The 26,005-nt window shown below is 34.8% G+C and overlaps 1 protein-coding gene across 14 annotated transcripts in view; it reads left to right on the top strand.

Annotated features, from left to right (window-relative positions):
- Nucleotides 1-26,005, top strand: part of SENP7 (SUMO specific peptidase 7) — a 199,930-nt gene that overhangs the window by 56,070 nt on the left and 117,855 nt on the right. For 9 of the 14 annotated variants that reach the window (XM_074214357.1, XM_074214356.1, XM_074214355.1 and 6 more), the window contains one exon: nt 17,957-18,154. The exons of 2 other annotated variants lie outside the window; for them this stretch is intronic. In XM_074214357.1, the coding sequence (XP_074070458.1) occupies nt 17,957-18,154 (198 nt within the window). Of the gene's footprint in view, nt 1-7,451; nt 7,592-17,956; nt 18,155-19,350; nt 19,383-22,262; nt 24,403-26,005 lie in introns of those variants that run through there. 3 more of the 14 variants (XM_074214363.1, XM_074214367.1, XM_074214366.1) reach the window with 3 other exon arrangements.

Here is a 26,005-nt window from a genome sequence, read left to right as displayed (position 1 = left end):
ATTCATCCATTTCACTTAGATTATCAAATTTATTGGCATAGAGTTGGGCAAAATAATTTCAAATTATTACTTTACTTTCCTCCTCATTTGTGGTGACTTCACCTTTTTCATTTATGATACTAGGAATTTGGTTTTCTTCTCTTTTTTTTTTAATCAAATTGACCAGAGGTTTATCAGTTTTATTGGTTTTTTCATAATACCAACTTTTGGTTTTATTTATTAATTCAATAATTTTTTGCTTTCGATTTTTTAAATTTCTCCTTTAATTTTTAGAATTTTTAATTTAGTATTTAATTGGGGATTTTTGATTTGTTCTTTCTCTAATTCTTTTAGTTGCATGTTTAGTTCATTGATTTCCTCTTTCTCCAATTTATTCATGTAAACATTTTGAGGTATAATATATCCCCTGAGAGTCACTTTGAATCAATCCCATAGGTTTTGGTATGTTGTTTCATTATTAGCATTATCTAGGATAAAATGGTTAATTCTTTCTGTAATTTGTTTTTTGGTCCACTCATTTTTTAAAATGAGGTTATTTATTTTCCAATTGGTTCTGGGTCTATATCTCCTTGGCCTAGTATTGCATATGACTTTTATTGCATTGTGATCTGAGAAAGATGTATTCACTATTTCTGCCTTTCTGCAGTTGATCATTAGGTTTTTATGTCCTAGTACATGGTCAGTTTATGTATAAGTTCCATGTACTGCATAGAAAAAGGTATATCCCTTTCTATCCTCATTCAGTTTCCTCCATAAGTCTACCATATCTAATTTTTCTAACAAGTTATTTACCTCCTTAACTTCTTTCTTGTTTATTTTATGATTCGATTTATCTAGATCTGATAGTGGGAGGTTGAGGTCTCCCACTAGTACAGTTTTGCTGTCTATGTCTTCCTGTAGTTCTTTCAGCTTCTCCTCTAAGAATTTGGGTGCTGTCCCACTGGGTGCATATATATTCCATATTGAAATGACTTTATCATCTATGGTACCTTTTAGGAGGATAAAGTTTCCTTTCTTATCTCTTTTAACGCTATCTATTTTTGCTGCTGCTTTGTCTGAGATAAGGATTGCTACCCCTGCTTTTTTTACTTCAGCTGAAGCAAAATATATTTTGCTCCAACCTTTTACCTTTAATCTATATCTCACTGCTTCAAATGAGTTTCTTGTAAGCAGCATATTGTAGGATTCTGGTTTTTAATGCACTCTGCTATTTGCTTATGTTTTAAGTGAGAGTTCATCCCATTCACATTCAAGGTTATGATTACTATTTTTTTATTGTCCTCCATGCTATCTTCCCTCTGTTTGTATTTTTCCTCCTTTCTCCCCCCTTATACATATTCCCCAGTATTTTGTTTCTGAATGCCACCTCCTTCAGTGTGTTTGCCCTCCTATATCACACCCTCCCCTCTCTTTCCCCTTTCCCTTTTTCCCTTTTCCCTTCCCTTCCTTTTCGTATTTCCTCCTTTTTTTCCTCCCACTCCCCTTCCCTTTCTCCATTCCCCCCCTCCCCTTTTCCCCTTTTAATACTTGAAATGTTAGATGTTTTATAGTGTAGGTTGACTTTAAGCCAAGCTCAATGAGAAGAAGATTCAGGTGTTTCTCCTCTGCTCCATTCTTCCCCTCTATTACCATAGATTTTTTGGTACCTCTTAGTGTAATGAGATTTACCCCATTCACTCCCCTCCCTCCTCCAGTCTCTTTCCTGTCCCCTTTTTTAAGGCGGTAGTGTTTTTTAGATCATTCTATCTAAGTCATAGAAAATTCTGAGTGTCTGTCCCTTCTAGTTCAGTATATTCTATCGAATAGAGTCAAAATTCTGGGGAGTTATTAGGGTCTTTCTCCCAAGTGGGGTTAATGCCAATTACATCTCTTTAGATAGCAGTCTCATGGATAGGTCATGAATGTCCATTTTTTCTGGCTAGGCATATTCTCTCTGTTAGAGTTACAATTCTCAAGATTTATGAGAATCTTATCTCCCCCCCCCCCCCCCATGCTAGGATATAGCCAGTTTCAACTTACTGGATTGCATTTTTTTTTCCTTTTACTGCCACCATTTTTTTTTTTACCTTTTTCATGTGTCTCTTGAACCTCCTTTTGATGTCCAGATTTTCTGTTTAGCTCTGGTCTTTTCATTAGAAATTTTTGGAATTCTTCCATTTTGTTAAATGTCCATCTTTTTCCCTGGAAGAGAAGGCTAAGCTTTGTGGGAAAGTAGATTCTTGGGTGCATTCCATGCTCCCTTGCTCTTCAAAATATCTCATTCCAGGCCCTTTGATCCCTTAATTTTGATGCAGCCAGGTCCTGTGTGATCCTTACTGTGGCTCCTTGATATTTAAATTGTTTCTTTCTGGCTGCTTGCAGGATTTTCTCTTTTATCTGATAGTTCTGGAGTTTGGCCACAACATTCCTTGGTGTTTACATTTTAGGATCTTTTTCTGGTGGGGATTGATGTACTCTTTCAATAACTACTTTTCCGTCCGATTCCATGTTATCAGGGCAGTTTTCCATCTCTAGATCCTGTAATATTAAGTCCAGGTTTTTTTCTCTTCAGTGTTTTCAAGAAGTCCTATAATTTTCAGGTTGCCCCTCCTCGATCTATTCTCGAGGTCAGTGGTTTTGTTGATGAGGTATTTTACGTTTGCTTCTATTTTTTCTAATTTTTGGTTTTGTTTAACTTACTCTTGCTGTCTCATGGAGTCATCAGTTTCTGTAGACTACATTCTTTTTTGGGGGAGGAGTTTTCTTCATTAACCTTTTGCAACTCCTTTTCCAATTGGTCAATTCTACTTTTGAAAGATCTTTCCATTTAACCAATTGAGCTTTTGAGAGAATTAATTTCTTTTTGCATTTGCCCATTTGAAGATTTGAGAGATTTATTCTCATTTTGTATTTGTCCAATTGTACTTTCTAAGGTTTTGTTTTCTTGTTGCAAGGTATTAATTGTGTCCCCCAAATTTTCCAGTTGATTTTCAAACTCCTTCCGTATTTCTTCAAGGAAGTCTTTCTGTGCTGAAGACCAGATTGTATTCTCCTCAGAGGTTCCAGGTCTCTCTGAGTTAGGGTCTTTCCCTTCCAGGAATTTTTCTATGGATCCACCGTTCCGGTGATCCTTCTTTATTTTGCTAAGGCCTGAGTTGGGGAGGGGCTAGTTCACAAGGACTTGGGATCTCTAATGGCTTTACTCACTGAGTGCAGTTTGCCTGCCTGGCCAGTAGGAGGTGCTGGTTGCTTTCTTTAGAGTGTCTGTGACCTTGGTTGAGGCCTTCTCTCTTTACTTGAAGGGAGGAGTTAGAGCTATTGAATTCTTTTGTCTTCAATCAGTGGTGGGCTTTACCCTGGCCTGAGGTCATTCCTCAGCTGGCCTGGTTCTTCTGCTCACACACCTGGGCCTGAGGCAGAAGTAGTTTGCATTTGTTTGTTAGGGAAGAAGTCTGAATTGTAATGGGACTCAGACCAGAGGAGCCCAGGGATGGTGTCTGAAGCCTTCCTGTACCAGAACTCTCCCCCCAGCCCTGTCCGGGATCTCCCCAGGGACAGCTCCAACACCAGCACCTCTGCTCCCCCGCCGACTCACGCCCCCGTGGTCCAGCTCCATCCTGATCCAGCAAGTCCGGCTCTTGGGCCCTCAGACTCCTGGTTCCAATTCAGCTGTTGATCTGGCTGATCTGGGGCTGATCCTCCCTCTGAGCCCAGACTCACCTACCCGAATTCGGCCAAAGCTGCTGTAGGAGACAAATCCGGAGGTAGCTGTTCTTTCTCCTGGCTTTTCTTTCTGGGTTTTCTTGGTAGGATTTTTTTAAAGAGGTTTGAGAGACTTCAGCACTGTGCCTGTCTTCTCTCCACCATCTTGGCTGGAAGTCCAAGTCAGAGTAGTCTTAAAAAAAATCTTGAATAATTGATGCTTTCAGATTCTGTTGTACAGGTCACAAACTGACTCTCAGTCCCATGTGACTTCAACATTCAAGTGTTAAGGAAAAAAGCACCACCATCACAAACCAAAACCAAAAACAATCTCTTGATTTCCCAACAACTACTTTCTATGATATTTTTTCTAATTCTTTAATTAAAATTCAGAACTGTTGAGTGAGGCAGTTTTTCTTTTTCTTTTCTTGGTAATAGTCTCTGTTGGTATCCAAACTTTTTTTATCCCATATGTTTCCCTTTTCTCCTTCCTAGAGGTTCTTTGCTACTTTGACTCCTTATTTCTTGAGGACCCGTGTACTCCATTACTACATTCTTTATTCCCTCCCCTCCATACTGCTGTCTAGAGTTTAATAAAATAATTGAACTAATAATAAATTGGACTAGATAATAAAAGAATAAATCATGTATTTTATATATGTATTTATATCACAAATTCTAGATATTGGGTTTTAATTATATTATAATTATAAAGGACCATATCTTAACATTGCTTAATATCCATTTCTTATCAAATTCGATGTAGTTGTAGAGCTCTTTCCACAATTAAAGTGCTTTTAATTGCAAAGCATACAAGTAGTTTTTTTTTATTCTGACATACCTAATTTTGTTTATTTTGCTCCCTAAGATCTTGACAGTTTCTTGGATTCTGAGAGTCTCAAAGATGGAAGGAAGGGTTAATAGGATCTTCACCTAAGCACTTATTTTCTTTCTCTACTAAGTTGTCCGTAGTTTTCTTAATAGTGAGATATTTTGTACTGTATTGATGAGAACAGATAAGTATGATGGTTTATATCTAGAAATTTAGTGAACTTTCACATCATCTATGGCTATTCAATTTGTTTTTTTCCTTGTTGTCTCACCTTCTATAAGCAGAAAGAACTAAAACCTGCAGAAATTCTGCAGAAGTCTTTCAGCTCTTTCTCTTGAACAGGAATTCTTAATCTTTTTTGTGTCTTGGGCCTATTGGCAAGGCTGATGAAAGTTCTGAACCCTTTTTTAGAATAATTTTTTAGCTTCATAAATCACACAAAATGACTAGGAAGTTAATTGTTTTGAAATATAGTTATAAAAATATTTAAGAAATAAGTTTATCAATGTCAGTTTAAAAACTTCTGTCATAGAAAATCAGACTCTTGATAAACAGGTCATCAAATTGAACCCTTTAGAAGATCTGAATCTAGTCTTTTATTTGTGGTTTTTTCTTAGTTCCAAAAAAAGGCTATAGGTTAAGGCCTATTTTGAATTTGTAGAAATTCAGATTTTGAATTTACATCATCACAGAGAAATCAAAAATTGTCTCATTGAGACTTTTTTATTACTGAAGATGTGTTCAATTATTATGTAGAATTTGCTTCATTTGCTTATAAATCCAGAATATAGCAAATGTTCATAGTTTAGGTAATGAGCACCTTTTCAGTTTTAGAACTTTTCCTCTGGCAACTCCCTTTTTGTTCATAATTACTAAAAACATAACTCTTGCCATACGAGTATTTTTATTTTTGGTAAAGTTTTGAATGGAGAATTTTTCCATTTTGGACCTGGTGTCACAAAAAACAAATACATGTATACAAATAACATTCAAATGGAGTCTTGTGTTTTTAGAAGAGGTGAAAACTCATGAGAATCAGTGACTGAATTCCAAAATATTAGATTAGTACTTTCAGGAACACTGGCATAGTTTCCTTTACAGATTTCATATACAAAACGTAAGTTTGAATAAATACATATAAATCTATATTTATACACATATACAAATATATAATTTGCAGACAGAAAACACAAACAGAATCTAGCAAGCTGGAAAGGATGGATTGTATCTTTTTTATCCAAGGATGAGCATAGATTAAGTTGGAGAAATTTATTATTCTGGTAACAGCAATATAATGATATTTTAGTTCATGTCAATTCTTGAGGATCATCAGCAATGACAGAGAAGAGTGTGATGTGCATCATTTAATCTACTTTCTTATAGACTGTGGTAGGGACAATATTCCAGGCAGCCCTGTCAAGAGTTGATAATTTCATCTGTTCTGTGGAACACAAAAAAGGATGTTTTACCATCACCAAAGGAGTAATAAACACTTCAAATGTTAGGTTAGAAGCTAAATGCTAGAGAGGACCCTAGTTTATTTCTAGTGATTTCATACATCCCTCAGTGATTTAATACTTGATACTCCCTTAATCTTAATACTTCTCCATCTCCCTTTCTCCCTTCACTGACATATCAAAACCATAAAGCAAAATAAATTCCACTTATTTGACATTTAATTTGACTTGTGAAAAGGGTGGAAAAGGAAAGTATGATGATGACATAGTTGTTGTATCTCTAGAAATCCAAGTATGTAAATAAGCAGTGTTTGTTTCTCCCTTGGTATCCTCCAGGATTCCTGGTGATAGAAAGATTACAATAAGATTTTACAAAAGTGTTAGCACGTACTCAAGCACACTCTAAAATTGAAAATTTCCAAGGAAAGTTATGAGTGGTAGACCTAACTTCTAACTGAATATTCTGTGAGAGTGCATTTAGTAAGTCATTTGGAAAATTTCTTTTTTTTGATAATAGCTAGTATTTATATAGCACAAGATGTACAAAACACTTTGCAAATACTTTAATTTTATATTTATCTTCACAACCTTGGGAGTAAGAGCAGTAATTTCCATTTTATAGATGAACAAACTGATTACAGAAAGAGGTGAAAAGACTTGCCCAGGGTCATCTAGCTTATAAACACCTGAGACTGGATTTGAACTCAGGTTTCTCTGACCCCAGGGTTCAGTGCTCTATCCACTCTGACACTTAGCTGCCTTTTTGAACATTTCTGAACAAAGCAGATCAAATAATTAGGTACAAATTTTTTGTTAATGTAAGGTCAATTTTTATTTCCAAATCTGGCTTTTTTTTTAAATTGTCCAATCTAGAGCATATTAGGAGAAATCCTTTGAGGAAGAGCATTTGGAAGAACATTGACAAGATAAGTTTCTGACATGCAGTGTGGAGACAAAGATTTGTAAGAAAAAATATGTAAACATATTCATGGAGGAAGATTAGTTTGCAAGATTATAACAATTTACTAAGCAGGAGGATTCAACAATAATAAGAAAAATACTTTTCAAGAAAGTAACTTGAACTAATAGTGATTCACTGAGTTTGAACATACTGTCATATTTCTGCTCCTTTCGTAGGTGGAACTTTAAATAGGTTTTGACTTTAAAAAATTTCTTCATAATATGAGATGAGAAAAGCCCAACTAAGCCATTCCTTATAGGAAAATGTTAAAATTGAGACAGCATCTATTTTTATTGATTTTTTTTGTGTGACTGCAACTGAGGCTGTTTTAATCAACAGAAGGTTAAAGTCGTCTAGACAATCAGAAATAGAACAAAAAAGCAATAGACCTAATTTAACCCACACCATATAGAAAAATTTTCTGTTAGATAATAATAGTTAGTAATCAATTTTCTAAAGCCACCAGGATAGCTAGATAACTGCTTAGATACACCATGACAAGATATTTCTCTCTCTTCAGGTGCCAAGCGAAGAAGGAAAGATTCTTCAGACTGGTGTATAGAACCTTTCCATTGTTTTGGGAGATGATGTGAGGTTTCAGTGGAAACTTTATCAGATCCTCCACTGCCATCAGTAAGACTCAGAACTACTTTTGCTGAGGTTAGAACAGAACTCTTGGAATTATTTCCCTGTGTCAGTTTCTTTTAAGATCTGCAGTAAAGGAGGAATCCATAGGAAAATCTTATCTTGAAGGACGAAGAAGGACATAATGGGGAATTGTGACATTTGTCTCCTATATAAATTGATCTATAGTCAACCCCACTTGGAAAACTAAAAATCTACTTAACCTCGAATGCCACTGACCTGTCAGGTAGATTTATCTATTGTTTCCTGAGTTTTTCTGGAAATGAAAAGGAACTTCTGGATAGGTAACTTTCAGAAACTCATACCTTGAACATTGGGTTATTGTTAATCTCAGTACATAGGGTTAATGCTTATTGTTATAGAAACACTGTAATTTTGTCACCCTTTCATATCAATCTATTTTCTCTGTAATTCTGATATGAAAGCATGATTGATATAAAGGATTGCTATCAAGTTTTGAGTTTCAGATGATCCAGAAAAGGCAGTAGACTGATTGATCCAGTGATTTTTATTCATTTAGATATGATAGAAGGGCTGTTTGGAAGGAACAGGGGAAATCACATAATATTTGTAGGTTGTTTCTTGAAAATATGCAAATGAGACTCTTTAAAGGTTAAAATGATAAAGTTAGAAGAAGAATGATTATATGTAGAAGAAACAGAAGGAAAGTACTAATTAATTTTTCCTTGGGGCAGTATTGACTAATTGCATGTATTTAATAGATTTTTTTATAGAACATCTACTTTGTGTAAGGTATCCTGCTTAAGAGCTATATTGAGCTTTCTGAATTTTTTAAAACACTACCTTAACTACTTCATTTTGCCTTAGCAGTTGCCTTCTTGAATTACTTACTCAGCCTACAATACCTTATTCTTTTTTTTTTTTTAGGTTTTTGCAAGGCAAATGGGGTTAAGTGGCTTGCCCAAGGCCACACAGCTAGGTAATTATTAAGTGTCTGAGTCCGGATTTGAACCCAGGTACTCCTGACTCCAGGGCCGGTGCTTTATCCACTGCACCACCTAGCCGCCCCCCAATACCTTATTCTTATAGAAGTGCTCTGCCTACTGCAATCATCTGATATTTATAATGCCTGAGCCATGGCTTTCCCATAAAACCAGTAAATATTGGAGGCAGAATTTTAAGTCATGTCCAATATACTTTCTTTTTGCCAGACTCTAGTACTTTCCAATCATAATACAATCAATGAGATAGTATTATCACCCAGGTCTGTTAACTCCCAACTCAGTGTTTTTTCCTTTTGATTAAAATAAATAAAATTTAATTAATTTTAAAATATAGCTATATTTGGGTTATTTATAAATAATTATTCAAATACATATATCTCCATATTGAAACCTCTGAGACTGTTGTACCAAGATGTCTTTGTTATCTAAATTCTTAATATACAATTGAAGGTGATATTTGTTACTTGTTTTCCCAACCAAATTTAGACTTTGCTTTCTTAAAATATTTAAAATATGCCAGATTTGAGCTCAGATCCTCCTGACTCCAGGGCCGGTGCTCTATTCACTGCACCATCAAGCTGCCCCAATTAGAAATGTTTTATTAAAACATTGACATTTAGTTGCCTATCTTCTCTAATTGATAAATTATGCCACAGATTAAAATGAGTATTTGTATTTGTAATACTCTGCCCTACATATTCATGATTTTATCATCGTGGGTGCTTCCTCCATTGAAATGACTTGGTAGACTGTCTTCAAGAAATGATGTGATTGAAAAATGTCAACCTCCTACAACCTATTGAATGATGAACCCTATGAATTGAGCTGATATAGTCTGCCACTGAGGGCACTAAACTCCATACCTTTACCTTTTACAATATTTGTCAATATCATAGCCTTTAAAATCCAAGAATCAACTCAACTACATTGAGACATCAACGAAGGATTTTAATAGACATGTATTTTTTTTTTATCAATCATTGTAATTTACCCTAGTATGTAAATAGAGATGTATTTTAATCCTTTAAAGTCTCTGACCCTCGCTTTCCAGACAGTGCCTGATAAACCTTAAATAAGCTTTAATTAGCTTCTGACCTTCATAGGGGGGAAATCAACAATGAAGCAGACTTATTTTCATAAGATATTTTTTATTTTTTACATTTTGGTTCTTAATGTCTTTTTAAAAATTAAAAATTGCTACTGTTTATGATTAGAAAAATGGGCCAATCACTGCCTCTCAGTGTAACTTTACATAACCTAGAGATTTTTTAATAATAAATTAAATCAGAATTTTTTCATAATATCTTTCATCTTCAAAAATCCTATGATCCTTTTTGTTTATTAGTTGTTTAAATTCTTTTTGCTTGTGTTGCTATTTGGGTAATAGCTTTTAAGAAGACTCACAGTGTTTAAATCTGGAAAGGATCATTTCATATAACCCTTTATCGTATGAATAAAGAAACTGAGATCCAAGGGACTAAGTGACTTTTTCAAGATCATGCTAGTGATATATAGCAATGTCAACGTTTGAATTCAAGATTCTCTTACTCCAAATCCTATTCTGTTTACCTTTTTAAGCTGACAAATTCCATTTTTGTTCACTGATATATGAACTTGGAGTGTTGTGTACTTTAGTCCATGCTGAGACAGTGATTTTTACCTTGCCTTTGCACACATTTTTTCTTTGGGAATAGGTTTTTCTTATAATTAAAGGCAATGGATAAATGATTTAACTTTTACAGAATTTACAATGGACAACCAAAACAATAGCATTTACCTTATAGGGGCAGCTAGGTGGAGCAATGGATAAAGCACCAGTCCTAGAGTCATGAGGACCTGAGTTCAAATGAGGCCTCAGGCATTAATTAATTACCTAGCTGTGGAACCTTGGGCAAGTCACTTAACCCCACTGCCTTAAATAAATAAAATGTAAAAATATAAAAAAAATTATCTTATACCAAACTTTTTTTTTTAGTTTTTTGCAAGGCTAATGGGGTTAAGTGGCTTGCCCAAGGCCACGCGACTAGGTAATTATTAAGTAAGTGTCTGAGGTTGGATTTGAACTCAGATACTCCTGACTGCAGGGCTGGTGCTCTATCCACTGTGCCACCTAGCTTCCCCCCTACCAAACTTTTTTTTTAAAGAAATTCATTCATTTCATAAAGTGAGTTAACAGATTTTATAGATATAACATAACTATAATATATATATATATATATATATATATACATATTATAACTATTTTGAAATCTGTTACTTGTGCTAACAAAGTATATTAGAAAGAGCTAGAACATACTTTCTTCCACCATTTCAAAATGGTCTGGAAGCATCCATGTTTAAGAGAACTTTTATAAGGAGGAAAGGAATCATTTGAGTAATAGTTTAATATCTGGGGTAAAAGAGTAAATGACTCTTGGTTGTTTTGTGAAGAAAATGCTATGGTACCAGCTACATATAATCTTCTTTCACTACAGACTACATACTACCTTTAGGGTAGTATGAATGATAGGGAATGAAGTAAAGTGGAAATAATCAGAAATTCAATAGACTATAGATCTAGAGCTAGAAGGGACCTCTGAAGTCATATAGGACAATTCCATCTTTTTACAGATTAAATAACTTACTTAAGGTTACACATATAGTAAATGTCAGAGGTAGATTTTTGCCACACTATTATTAAGTAAAAGGGTTTAGTAATATGGCTTTTTGAAATTTATTGAGATTTAGAATAAGAGTTCTTTTCAGAGAGTTTATTTTAGATGCAATATTCTGAGTTCTGTCACAATTGGACTGACCCTCTAATTAGGAAAAGCTTCTATCACTTAAGTTTGCAATCTCTGTCTGCCTCACTTGTGTCTCTAGTTAAATTATGGTCTCTCTGATTGAGGCAAAATTCACTTACCTGGAAGCATTTGGGTAATGGAGTACTGGATTACGTTATAGTTTCTTTCAATATTCAGATGTGAAAGTCAGGGAAAAGGCCAAACTTTTCTAGGTATTTCCCTCCACTTAGTTCCTCTGCCCTGAGTTGTATGTTGAGTTAATAATGCTCTTTGATTTCTGTTTTCTGCCATAGCACAGTCTTCCTTGCCCTGCCTTCTTCCCTATTCCCAACATATACTCTTTGATCTTGTGACCTTGGCTTTCTTATTGTTTCTGGAACAAGATCCTTCATTTCTACCATGCCTGGAATTCTCTTTGCCTCATCTCTGCCTCTTGGCTTCCTTGGTTTCCTTCAACTTTTAGCTAAAGTATCCCAGGAGACCTTTTCCAAACTTTTCCCTTTTAATTCTGATGCTTTCCTTCTGTAATTATTTTTTGTTTATCGTGTATATAACTTAGCCTGTACTATAACAAGTTATTTGGAAATTGTTTCCCCCAATAGACTGAGAGCCCCTCAAGGGCATGGACTGTCTTGCTTTTCTTTCTGTCTTCAGTGCTTAGCATAGTATTGACATTTGGTAAGCACCTATTAATGCTTACCGACAGACTCCTGGGTAGCATATTTTTAGGAAAAAGAACATTGACAAACTATAATGCATCCCAAAAAGGGTGGACAGGATGGTGAGGGGTATGAAATGATTCCATATGAGAATATGGATATGAGAAACAATAATTTTGGGGGAATTGATCATTGCCTTCAAGTGACTGTGATATTACATTATAGTGGAAAGGACATTGATTCTGAAGTCACAGGACCTGAGTTTGAATCTTGTCCCTGCTATTTAGAGCCTGCAAGCCACTGAAACATCTCCAAATTTTCATTTTCTCATCTAAAATAAGAATGGGTTTATGTAATTTCTAAAGTCTTTTCTAATCCTTCATCTTATGAGATATTTGAAAGGCCTTTGATTTTCTTTGATATATGTGGAAGAGAGATTTTTCTGCTTGAACTATAAGACATAACTAGGCATGGTAGGTGGAAGTAGTATGGAAACAAATTCACTTTTGTATTCGGAAAAACTTCCTAAGATTAAGAAGAGCTAATATTTATTTATTGCTTTAATATTTCCAAAGCATGTTATATCACTTGATTCTCCTATCAGCCCTCTGAAGTAGAACTGCTATATAATGTTTGTCCTTCATTCTAGAAGAAGACCATGCATGACAAGCATATAAATTGGATTTGAATGAGGGGGTACTGTGCTAAGTTGCCAGCCTCACCTTCTCCTGCAGTGTCATCTGGATCTAGTGGCCAGATATGAATCAGGATGACTGGAGATGGCTCTGGATGTGAGACAGTCAGGGTTAAATGACTTGGCAAGGGCCACACCGCAAGTTAGTGTCAGTTGTTTGAGACCATATATGACTCAAAAGCCAGTGATGTATTTACTGCACCACCTAGCTGCCCTAGAACTGCTATATAGAAATAGAATATAGATCTTTGATTTCACTGTTGTGAAATTGTTGTTTTTGCTCAAAGAGAACCAAAATGACATCAAGATTTCAGGGTAAATGGATTGTGGCTAATTAGACCAATATGAGCTCAGAATGTTCCACCAGAGGTTGATTTAGGGTTCCTCTAGCAATTCTGTTAGTATGGATTGGCATTTTCTCTGCAGTGTATAGTTTTAGAGAACTGCCTTGAGAAGTAAGAGATTGTGATTTATCCAGGGTCACTTACCTAATATATATGTCAAACATGAGACTTGGACTGAGATCTTCCTGACTTTGAGGACAGCTGTTTGTATTGCCACATCTCCACAAGACTCTTAGAATTGTCCAGGAATGGAATCAACTAACTTAGGAGGTAGCCAGTTTCTCCTCAGTGAAGAGTTTCAAGTTGAGGCTGCTTGACCACAAGTTGGGGATCTTGTAGAAGGGATTCTTATTCAATTATGGGTTTGAGAAAATGGCTTCTACTTTTTCAGTTCTTTCTCCTGGATTTTCTTTCTGGGTTTTGTGGGTTGGATTTCTGATAAGAGGTTTACTTCATATAATAGATGGGGAAAGATCAGGAGACTTTAGAACTGTGCTTGTCTTCTCTCTGCCATCTTGGCCAGTCTACTTTTCCAGTTCTAAGATTTCCTGATGATGGCACCTTCTTTTCTCTCCTTCCCTATTCTTTGAAACCGTATGTTGACAGCATTCTTGTCACTGTTAAACCAGTTGGGAAGGAGAACAAAACTAGCTAATAGTTTGATGCTGTTGAGATAGCTGTTTTCATTTGGGCATCTGACACTCCTATGAGACTTAGAAAATCCATTATTACCAATGCTTATCCATTTTATTAAGTATTTACATGGAGTAGGTTCTCAATGAATTCTTGTTGAATGAATTAATGTATTTTGTAGTTTTGTTACAACCTGTTTAGTAACTAATAGAAAATAAGATTGGTGTTTCATATGAAATTTATCAAATTTCAGAATTATAATCTATTGGTTGTATTTTTATTATGTTGCTAGACAACCAGATCTCCTTTGCTGTGTATTCTTTTTATTCATCTTTGAGTAAGGTACCACACTTTTTTGGAAAGGTATAGCTTAGTGGTACTCTGAGTTCTTGCTGTATTTGTAACTTTTCTTGTTCCATTAAGCTGTTTTCTTTAGCCCTTTCTTAGTTTAATCTCTATACCTGAAGCTGAGACTTAGTTCAGGAAAATTCTAGAAAACCCATTACAGAGATGTTCCCCTAAGATTTAAATAGCTGGAGTGCAAAAGAGAATCATCCTTAGTACCTCAGAATCTAAAATACATTTACCTTGCCAACTTCTATTTTGGTTTTAATATTTTGACTTTTTCATAGAGTCATTGACTTAGTCTGTTCTTATTTTCTAGGATACCATTTCTTGGATAAGCTTTATTACTTTCTCTTTTAAGTGTCTTTCTCCTTCCAGTTATTTCCTTAAGAATTTTTCTTTTTTTTAATCACTTGTTTTAATTTGTTCTAGATATTCCTATTATCTTGATAGAAACTCCATTTATTATTATTATTATTATTATTATTATTATTATTATTATTATTACTTTTGAGTCTCTTCTTGCACTTGTCATGGAGTTAACTTGAGCCTTCCTTTTGAACATCTTTAGGTTTTCAATAATTTTTTACATATGCTCTTTTATTTGATTAATTTATCTTTCCAATTTAAGTTCCCAAACTCAGGGCTATGGGTAGTTCTACCATCTACTATGTTTGGGCTTGGCTTAGGTCTGGGTTCCTATGCTCACTTCCATCTTCTGAGTTTAGATCTTACCTGGATTTTTGAGGTTCTTAGCACTGGATCTTCTGGGCACTCTTTTGTATTTCACGACAAAGTGTTAGGGACCTTTGAGCCTATGGACCCTTTCTGACTTGGTGAATCTACATTGTTTGCTAACCAGCTATTAACTATTCTGCTCTTCTTAAACTCTCACCCTGGGTTTTCTACCTCCATTTCTCTTCCCTTGAAGATTGTCTTTCATTTGCACTCTACTTACCTTTATGTACCTTACTTCATTATGTTTTGTTTTTCAGCATTTGAAATATATTCTTGAGAATCAGGTCTGTATTTTGGCTTTGTATCCTCAATGCTTCTTAAGGTGCTGGGCGTATTGTAAACTCTTCCTGAATGCTTGTTGACTGACTAAATGATCCCTCCAAAAGCTGCTGTTTGTGGATCATGTTGACCTAGACCATTGCAAAAATCTAGGAAGATAATTCACACAGGAAAAAGCAAGCCCATGAAGAGTGTCCTAAATGATGACATGCAGATGGATGGACAATGCAGAGAACTTGTTCCTTCTGTAGGTATATCTCAGATAAACAGTACCTATAGATAACAAATAAAGCCCAGGATTTTGTTTTATTTTTTTTTTTGATTTTTTTTGATTTTTGTAAGGCAGTGGGATTAAGTGATTTGCCCAAGGCCACACAGTTAGGTAATTATTAAGTGTCTGAAGCTGTATTTGAACTCAGGTCCTCCTGACTCCAGGGCTGGCGTTCTATCCATTGCCACCTAGCTTACTCAAGGCTAGGATTAAACAGCAAGAGGATAGAGGGTTGAGTTGACAACAGGAAATCATTGTTTTTTTTTTTTTAATGACCCCAAACTGCTCACAGAAATAAAGCTCCATTTTTAATGCCAGTATTCTATGGAAGTTGTTATATGGTTATGAAGCAGGAGATGAACTAACTGAAAGTGAATATCACGAAAAGAATAGTGGAGAAGCATCTTGTATATATAAATACTCTGCAAGCATGAATAAGTGAGGAACTTGTAGGGACCATAGGAATAGATGATGCCAAATGTATGGTATGAAAGGAAGATAAGTTGGTTATGTGATGAAGGTGAGGCTTGATAGGTGGTGATGAGGTGATGAGGCCTGCATCACTGGTATATCAGAAGAAAATGAAAAAGACTTTCAGCATGTTGGATAGATTCTCCTATGGTAAACTTAGGTAAGGACATACATAGAGTCAAATAGGATGGGCAGAAATGGATAGGTTACTATTTAGACCATTGAAGAAAATGTTCAAATCCTTGATTTCATCGATATTTTTATGCACTTTAGTATAGAACCTTGCAGAAAAGGTGATATGAAGACTATTACTATGGAAACATAATTAGAAAGGGTAGGTGACAAAAAATGAGGGATAGCAGATACAAGCTTCTTTTGCTTCACTGGTAACCTGGAAATATAACTAGTGCTAGAGGAAGACCTTTAGCATTTCACATATATTTGCTTTGAAGAATCTATGGAAGAACATGGGCTAGAAATTGTGTCGAATTAAAAGACTAGGATGGGTGCTCTCTTTACTCATGGACAGAAAAGCCACATGGATGAATTCATTGAAATATTGAAATACTGAGAAAGTAAGTATATAAGGTTGATAGTGGCTGAAATCCTCTCCATTACCTTTTTTTTTTGTGGTAAGCCTTTCCATTACCTTTTTTTGTGGTAATAATACTTTCTGTGAGCTTTTCCCATTCTTTGCATATAAGTAAATCTAACTATTTCACCTACTCTTAGGTGTAAAATTTGGAAAGAGTACTACTGAAAGACCTGGATTCAATTTTTTTTTTTACTTATTATAATCTCTTATATGACCACTCAAACTCAACTTGCTTCAGTCTAAGTTCATTATCTTTCTTCTTCATCTTGCTTTGACTTTATACATTGTTTCTGACTGTCACTACCATTTATCCTTAACCTTTGGGTCATCTTTGTTTTTTTCCTTTCCCTCTACAAATCTTTTGAATTTATCTCTTCATCCTTTTCCCTACCTTAACCACCCTAGGACTAGACTTCATTAAGAAACATTTGAATTATTGCAATAACCTTTCAGGTTTTCTTGTCACTATTATCTCTCCCTTCTAATCATTTACAGTGCTGCAAAAATATTTTCTTAAACACAGATCTGGTCAAATCACTCCTTTGTTCAAAAATTTTCCCTGGTTTCTGTTTACTTTCTGAGTAAAGATGAAACTTCTTGGTGGCATCCAAGGTTCTCTGCAGCTTGATGTCACCTTACATTTCTCTTCTCTTCATATTATTTTTTCTGCCCTCTCTACTCTAGCCAAATTGGATACCTTTCTGTCGCTTGAATATATTCCATGCTTTTATGTCCTTATGCATCTGCTTATATTATTTCCTAGGCATGGAATATCCTCCCTCAGTTTCTTTTTTTTGATGAATTCTTGGAATTCCTTCCTATTCTTGAAAGCTCAAATCAAATATGGCTTTCAGTTGTAAAACTTAATGAGCTATTTTGTAACAGATTTCTCCCTCAGATCTCACACAGCCATTTGTTTGGGAAATACAGACAGTTGTCATGTAATATGTATTTTAGCTACTATCTGAATTGCTTTTGTGTTCTCCTTTATTGTGAGCTTCTTGAGGCCAGGGATCTTTTCTTATCAATTTTTTGAATTTCCCCACTACTCAATACAGTGCTCTGTATTTAGTATATGAAACAAATTAATCAATGACTGTTTTGTCATAATTACATACACACACACACACACACACACGGAGAGAGAGAGATGAGGAAAGGGGGGAGAGACAGAAAGAGAGAGAGAGAGAGAGAGAGAGAGAGAGAGAGAGAGAGAGAGAGAGAATAAAGTGATATGCTATTGTGCTCATTGCTTTAACAGTTTTCTGAAACAAAAAATGATAAAACCAAAACAATTTATTTTAGGAAACAAAAGGGAGAATGAAATTTATTCCTGTTAATGATATACTCTGAATTGCATTTTCATTTTTATACTCTATGTAAAACTATTCCTGGTGTTATAAGTGCAGTGGATTTTAGTTTTAGGATAGTCCAAGAGTTATTGAGGAAGCTTTTGACTTAACCAATGCTTGGATGCAGTAGTTAACTAAAGAATAAATTGAGATTTCTATCTTGGAGTTCTAATTCCTCACATTTTGTGTTGAATTTGCTGTATTATACCATTATAAGTGCTATATTTATTATGTATTTATATGTACAACAGGCAACTCAAAGTTATGTTGACGAATGTCCTATTGACGGATTCAGGACGAAAGTACATTAAGACTCTACCTAGAACTGATGCTAATTTATGTGATACCAAGAAGTTGCAATCAGATTCACTGCCTTCAACATCTGTTGACAGTCTAATGATATATAAAAAATTAAATCCTCCTCACCAAAGCATTTATTTATCTGAAAGGTATGTTTTCTAGTAATGGTTTTATTTAACCTACCTATGCTTGAAATAACATAGTTCCTTATTCTTAAGTAAAATTGCTCTCATAGTCTGCTTAAACAGATGTACCTTCTTTAAGCAAATTTGATAAATGAAAAAAGAGTGTATAAAACTTTGTAAAAGAATTCCCCACAGAATGCTTGAGATCATGTCTTCTAATTGAATTTTAAATGATTCAGTATTCTAACATTAGTTTACTTATAACTTTAGAATCTTTTTTTAATTGTTTTTATAAAGCAAGGTACATCTGTTAGATGCTTCTAGGTTATATGTGATATCAAAGATAACCTATTTCATATGCAAATGAATACTTAAACCACCTTTTAAATGTTGCATAACCTCATCTTCATGTTTCCATAATTTGCATGATACTTCTTTTTATCATCTTTTTTCATATTTTCTTGGGTTTGTAATCTACTTTATTAAAAGAAGTTATTTAAAAACTATTATGTTTAGTTTAACTTAAAAAACACAAGATGTTAGAATTGTCTTTTGTTAGAAATTTTATGGGGAGTTTCAGGCTGAAAACTAGGAATTTAGAATGGGAATTTTCAGTCTGTGATGTTATAGTCCTTACTTTATATATTTAAGTTTGCAAATCCAGCATTCATGAGGCTACTTTTCTTATGTACTTTCATGTATACTTTTCTTAACAATTATAATACACTTCCATCAGGTAAGTGCTGTTACTTTAGGTATGTAATACAGGACAGAAGTATGTTCTTTTACTTTCAAATCAGATTAAAACATTAATTTTTCATTTTAGTTATCAGTTTATATAAAAATTGAATATTCTAGTTAAATTTCAAGACCTAGTATTAAATGACATTTTAAAAAGATATTTCTTTTGAGCAATATTTAAAGAAATAAACAGAGACTTTGCTAGGCAACATTCTTATTGTGCCCTCAACTGTTGTAGGATACTTTTTCCTCCTTAATTTTAAGTAGAGAATTTTTCTCTAACTTAGTTTGTATCTCAACTTGGAACAAGTTTTTCTGGAAACTGATTTCTAAGTAGTGTGGTATCAAAAACTTTTCCATTAGCCTTTCTAACTGATAGCACAACTTGATTAGTCTGACGCATTTGATTAAGACCCTGCTATTTTCTTTGACCCTTCTGTTTTCTTTTGCTTTTCCTCTTTCAGATAACAGATACAGGAAAAATACATCACCACTATGACATCATATCATTGTATGATCTTTGTTTTTTTCTATTTGGAAGGGAGTAGTTTTCTGTCATCTTTAAAAAAGAGAGAAATTCTCCTTAAGGAATATCTGACTGATTAGTTGTTACATGATATGTAAATGTAAAGGAAAGACTCATTATCTTTGCATATATGAAAATATTTAAAAATATATTTTGTTATAAGTCTATTTTCATCTCTAGCACATATGCAAGCACAATTTATTCAACATTTATTATGTGCATATTATGTATTTGGAGGATAAAGAAAAAAAGTAGGATAAATAGGAAATAATCAATACACGGAAGGTACTAGAGTTGATAGAGATTGGGAAAAGCTTCCAAAATAAGGTGGGATTTTATCTGAGTTTTGAAGGAATTAGGGAATTCAGGAGATGGAGATGAGGGGGGAAGTACATGGTAGAATTTTCACTGGTAATATCCTAGCCTATAGCCATTATGCATTTCTTCATTGCCCTTTATATCACCTGCCATTTTGATTTCTCAAATTTTATATATTTCATGATTCATAATAATATAAAATACCAAAAATTGATACTAAGAAACTCATGGGCTTTTGTTTCAAGGAACAGTTTTAGATCATTGAAAATTCTGTTTAGCCTGTTCAGCTTCAATCAACCTATTCTTCCTTTTATTGCTTTCTGGGACCAAGATATCATTACTCAAATGTATTGTTGGACTAGCTCACTCAGTTTTGTGTCATAGACTAGACAACAGTCATATTTAATTTGTATAATTTTTCACGTGTGTTGTTAAGTTGATCTCTTTTGAGTAGCAGTGGATATTATATGGTGTCAAACTCAAATAGAAATTGATCTCCACAGCTACATATTGAGTTAGAAAAACTCAGATTAACACTATGTTGTATTATGTTTATTTAATTTATAATATCAAAAATTCCCCAATTATATTTAATTTATTTTGGGCACTGGTTGTAGACCAAGGGGTCTGCAGACTGCAAATTTGACATCTCTGCTGTAGAACTCTGGGTTTTATTGTAAGTTAGTAAATGAGGAAAAAGAGAGCATTAACAAGAGAGTAGGTGGGGGAGGCTTAGAAAGGAATTGATAGAACTATGAGAATCTGAAGGACCTTCTTTTGTTTGGACTGGGTGGAAGATATCCTCCCTTATAATGAGTGCCTTTGGGGAACATGTCTTTGTTTTTTTTTTTAACATGCTTCATATTGATAATCAATGAATACTTGAATAAATTAATTCCAAGCATTTATTAAGCACTCATTTATTAAGTACTGTGGATGCAAATATAAAAGCCAGATAATCCTGAGGAAGTTTTTACATTCAGATGGCAGAGATAATATACCTAGGGAAGTGATGAATAGGGAAGGGAGTTTAGAGTCCAAGAAGTCACAAAGATGGTGAATGGAATAATAGAATAGTCTATTGAACTGCTGTTGACACAGGCAATGGTAGAGTTGATTTAATTACAAATTGTCAAATCAAGCAGTTGCAAAGTCAAGAAATGGTAATTTTGAGGTTGTAGCTGCCATTACTTTTGTGTTATCTTAAGACATACATAGAAGACATCATACTGGGAAACCTTTAAAATTGGGTTTTAGGGGGCAGCTAGGTGGCTCAGTGGATAGAGCACTGGCTCTGGAGTCAGGAGGACTTGAGTTCAATTTTGGCCCAAGACCCTTAATTTCCTAGCTGTGTGGTCTTGGGCAAGTCACTTAACCCTATTGCCTTAAATAAATAAAAAAATACTTTTTTTTATGAAGTTTTGTTTTACAAAGTTAAATGCTGTTCTGTAATCAACAATAGGAACAGAAGGATTTTGTATGTTTTGCACTTTTAAACTGGTTATTACTGTGAAAATGTAGTTTATCACTCTTTTCCTTTTTTATATTTTCATTGAGGTTATGTACTTTATAAATGTGCACATCATTATTATTAAGATTTTATAGAGTTGAGAAAATAGGTATATGGTTAATAATAGTTATTGATGTTTTCCCAGTCACTTTTTTTGGTTGTTGTTAATAATAGCAACTGTGGTTTGGTTTTGTTTTTTTTCAATTACATATATTCCCCTCTTTGACATATACTATACTATTAATTGGAGAGAAAGGTTCTGTTATTAAAGTTGTAACTTGAGCTGAACAAGGAAGGAAACTTGAGATTGCATGGGAAATAGCTTATGTGAAGTCATGGAGGCAGAAGGTATGATGAGGATTAAGTAGGTAATTTTGTCTAGAATTTGGAGGGCATGAGGGAGAAACAGTGTGAAATAAGTCAAAAATGATAGATTGTGAAGGATTTTAAATGCTGAACATAAGATTTTGTATTTTTCCTTGAAGCAGGAAGGGACCACAGAAGCTTCTTGAGTAGGAGAGTCAGATGATCAGAATTAAGGTTTTAGAAGCCTTTAACTAACTACCCATTGGACACCCCAACTTAGATATTTTTGAACTTCAAGCTGAACAAGTCCAAGGGGATCTTATTATCCTCCTTTAATATGCTTCTCTAACTTCCCTGTGTCATTAGTACCTTTTCCCTATCATACCTTGTGGAATCTTTGATGTTCTGATTCCACATATCCAACCAATTGCCAGATCCTGTTAAATTCTATCTTACTAATGGTATAGGAGAAAAAGTGCTGGCTTTAGAAAAATTTAGATTTGAATCTTAACTCTGACATTTGCTAGTTTTATGATGATCCTGAGTTATCCTCAATAAGCCTTAGTTTCCTTGTTTGTAAAACAGGAATAATAATTCTTTTGGTATCTACATTATAGGGTCATTGTGAAGCTCAGATAAAATAACATATATATATATGTATATATATATATATATATATATATATATGAAGAATTTTGCAAACTTTAAAGGGCTTTATAAATATGAACTATTATTATAGTCAGTACTACTAAGTTTTGTTTTGTTTTTTTGTTTTTGAATGTAATATTTATTTGAGTGTACTACTAAGTTTTGAAAACCTAATATATAGAGAAAATATATTAGGGAAAATTTGAGTTGACACTAATTTTGAATTTAATTATTCATGATTTTATTACTGAGAAACAAAAACTATATTCAGCTGAACCAAGTACAGAATGCTTACACCTCAAACATTTATCAACTTCCTTAGTTCATCCTGATAGTGTGTATAACATGACTTCACAAGAACTAAAACTCTAACCTTCTTCCAACCCACTTTCATAAGCAGTTTAGGATTTTCATGGTAAAGTGACATTTGCTGTTCAGTTGTTTCAGTCATGCCAACTCTTTGTGACCCATTTTTAGATTTTTTTTTTTGTCAAAGATATCAACGTGATTTACCATTTCCTTCTCTTCCTTCACATAGCAAGAAAGTGTGAAGAGGCCGGATTTGAATTTAGGAAGAGGAGTCTTTCAGACTTCAGACCTAGCATTACTGTTTATATTCTGGTGTAATAGGATGTATGGATGAAAAATATTTTGGGGTTTTTGTTTTTTAGTTTTTACAAGGCAATGGGGTTAAGTGATTTGCCCAAGATCACATACTAGGTAATTATTAAGTGTCTGAGGTGGGATTTGAACTCAGATCCTCCTGACTCAAGGACTGGTACTCTATCCACTGCACCACCTAGCTGCCCCTTTGGACACTCACTCACCTTACACCATGGCACTGGAGTTTCAGTCCAATAAGGCTGCCTTTTTTTGTCCCCAGTGATGGACCTTGGAAATAGATTAGATATGAGAGGGAGGTGAGAGAGAATGAGAACTAGAGGATGTGATACATAGGTTGTAAACCAGTACCCTTTATAGTTCCTTGTTAGGGAAGTTTGGAAACAAGAAGTTTTGGGGGAAGAGATAATGGATATGTTGAAGTTAAAGATATCTATGAGATTTCCATAGTTTAAGACCCAGTTTGAGTTATCTAGTAGGTAGATGCGAACCTGGAAGTCAGTCTATCAGTCAGTATTTATTAAGTGCTAAATTACCTTGTGCTAACTTCTGTCAGTACAAGAAACAAAAGACAGTCCCAGTCCTCAAGGAGCTCAAAATCTAAGGGAGGAGACAACATGCAAACAAATCTACAGAAACAAACTTCCTACAAGATAAATAGGAATTAGTAAGAGAGGGAAGACTAGAGTTAAGAGGAGTTGGAAGAGATGGGATTTTTGTTGGGAATTAAAGCCAGGGAAGTGAACAGGTGAAATCGAAGAGGCAGAGCATTTTAGGCATGGGGGAATAGCCAGGGAAATGCCTGAAACCAGAAATAAAGGTGTTTTGTTTATAGAACAGCTAAGAGGCCAGTATCACTGGATTGAAGAGTATATGTCAGGGAGTAAGTTATAAGAAGTCTAGAAAGTTTGAGGGGGTTTGGTCATGAAAGATTTTTGAATGCCAACCAGAATTTTGTATTTGAACCTGGAGGCAATAGGGAACTTCTGGAGTTTATTGAGTAATATGACTTTAGGAAAATCATTTTGGTGTCTGAATAGAGATGAGTTGAAATGAAGAAAGACTTGGGGTAAGCAGACCCATTTGCAGGTTATTTTTATAAGGTGTGTGGTGGTGAGGGCTTGTACCAGAGTGGTGGCAGTATGAAAGGAGAGTATGGGGTATGTGAGAGACATTGCAAAGATGAAACTGATAGGTCTTGGCAGTAGACTGGATATGAAGGGAGAAAGATAATGAGGAATAGAGAATAATTCCTAGGTTTCCAGCCTGAGGATCTGGGAGGACTGTGTTGCCTTTTTCAGTTATACGGATGGTAGGAAGGGGAGAAAGTTTAGGGGAAAGGATAATTAGTTCCATTGTGGACATGTTTATTTTTTTTTTTCAGGGACAAGGTTTATTTAAGTATTACTGTGATTAGCAGAAGCTAAGGTAAAGAACGACTAAAGGCAGGAAACCACCAATTCCTAAGGAACCTAAACAACTTAAGCAACCTAAGTTGTCTTAAGAAGATGAGCAGTAAGAGAAGGTATAAGAGTAGAATCATGGAGAATCATGCTCCCTCAGAGCAGGCTGCCCTCCCAAAGGAAGATGAACAATCATGAGGTATGTAGTAATAAAGGATATAGGATCCTGAGAGGTTATTTGGGGAATCATGCTCCGTCAGAACGGGTTGGCCTTCCAAAAAAAAGATAAGCAACTCAACTGAAGAGTGAGTGAGCTTTTTAAGGGGAAGAAAGATGAAATAATTGGGCATATGTTGATGGAGGCAGAGCAGAGATAAGGTAATTAGGAACCAGGGATGGTAGGTTGAAGGTTTAATCTTTTCAGGATAGGGCAGGATTTCATTATTGTTGATTGGGGCATATTAGATTAACTGAGTCCTTGCCTGGGAGGGACAAGGTACATTATTAAAGTTCATTGACCTCACCTTGGACATATTAATTTTTTTCTGACATCTAGTTCCAGATGTCAGAAAGGAAGTTGGAGATGTTAGACTGGAGATCATAAAGAGATTGGAAAAGGACAAGCTGATGTGAGAATGATCAGCATAGAGATGATAATTGAATTCAGGGGAATTGATAAGGTAACCAAGTGAAATAGTATAGAAGGAAAAAAGAAAAGAGTGCCCAGGGCAGAATCTTATACATCTTTGGTTAGTGGGAATGATTTGGATGAAGATCTAGCAAAGAAGACTGAGAATCATCAGATAAGTAGGAGGAGAATCAGAAAGAGTAATGCTATGAAAACCTAGAGAAAAGAGTATGAAGGACAAAAGGGTTCTTGACAGTAACAGGCTGTCAAGAGAGGTTAATTCTCCAGACTAGGAAATTCCATTTGACAATTAAGAGATGGTAAGTAATACTGGAGAGAGTAATTTCAGTTGAATGACGAGATGAGGAACCAGACTTGAGGAGTTAGGAGGAGAGTGAGAAGAAAGGAAGTAGAGGCAATGGCTGTAGATAGCTTTCTCATTGAATTAGGTATAAAAGGAGGAGATATATGGGATAATAGTAGGAGATGGATGTATTCAGTGAGGATTTTAGGAAGATGTAAGTTTTAGGGAAGCAACCTAAAAACAGGGAGAGATTGAAGATAAGTGAGTGAAGAGACGATCTGCTGGATGAAGTGGCATCATTTGTGAGTGAGGGAGGTCACTTCTTCATGAGGAGATAGTATATAAGGCATCTGGATGACATGGTAGGAGGAAGAGGGGAGAAGACAGTGCTTGCAATAAATGACCTCAGTTATTTCCAATAACAATAACAACAACAACAATAATAATAATAATAATAATAATAATAATAACAATAAACAAAGTTTTCAATTGAAAAAGAATGGGGAGTGACAATTATGGAAATTTTGAGCAGGGATGAAAAAGTTTGGAAGAGCTATAGTATTGAGTTGGATAGTGAATTAATTCAGGAAGTATGAAAAGGTTACCTAGCAGCAATGAGGGTCCATTTGAAATTATGTAACATAAATTTTTTGTGGATCCAGGGAGCATGGTTTCATGATTTTCTCCAGTTTCATTCAGTAGCATGTTTGTAGGAGTGAAGAAAGATAGTGGGAATGATCCAAGGATGAGGCTTGGCAGATTAAAATTCCTTACACTTCTAGTGATGTTCTTGATCTCTCTTCAGACTTTCCTGGCTTGAAATTATTCTGGATCCTATTTTCCAACTCCTATCTGATTCCCAACCTAATC

Source organism: Macrotis lagotis, chromosome 1 (genome assembly GCF_037893015.1).
Source record: "Macrotis lagotis isolate mMagLag1 chromosome 1, bilby.v1.9.chrom.fasta, whole genome shotgun sequence".
NCBI lineage: Eukaryota > Metazoa > Chordata > Mammalia > Peramelemorphia > Peramelidae > Macrotis > Macrotis lagotis.
Note: the sequence above shows the minus strand (reverse complement) of the source record. Positions and strands in the feature narration are given on the sequence as shown.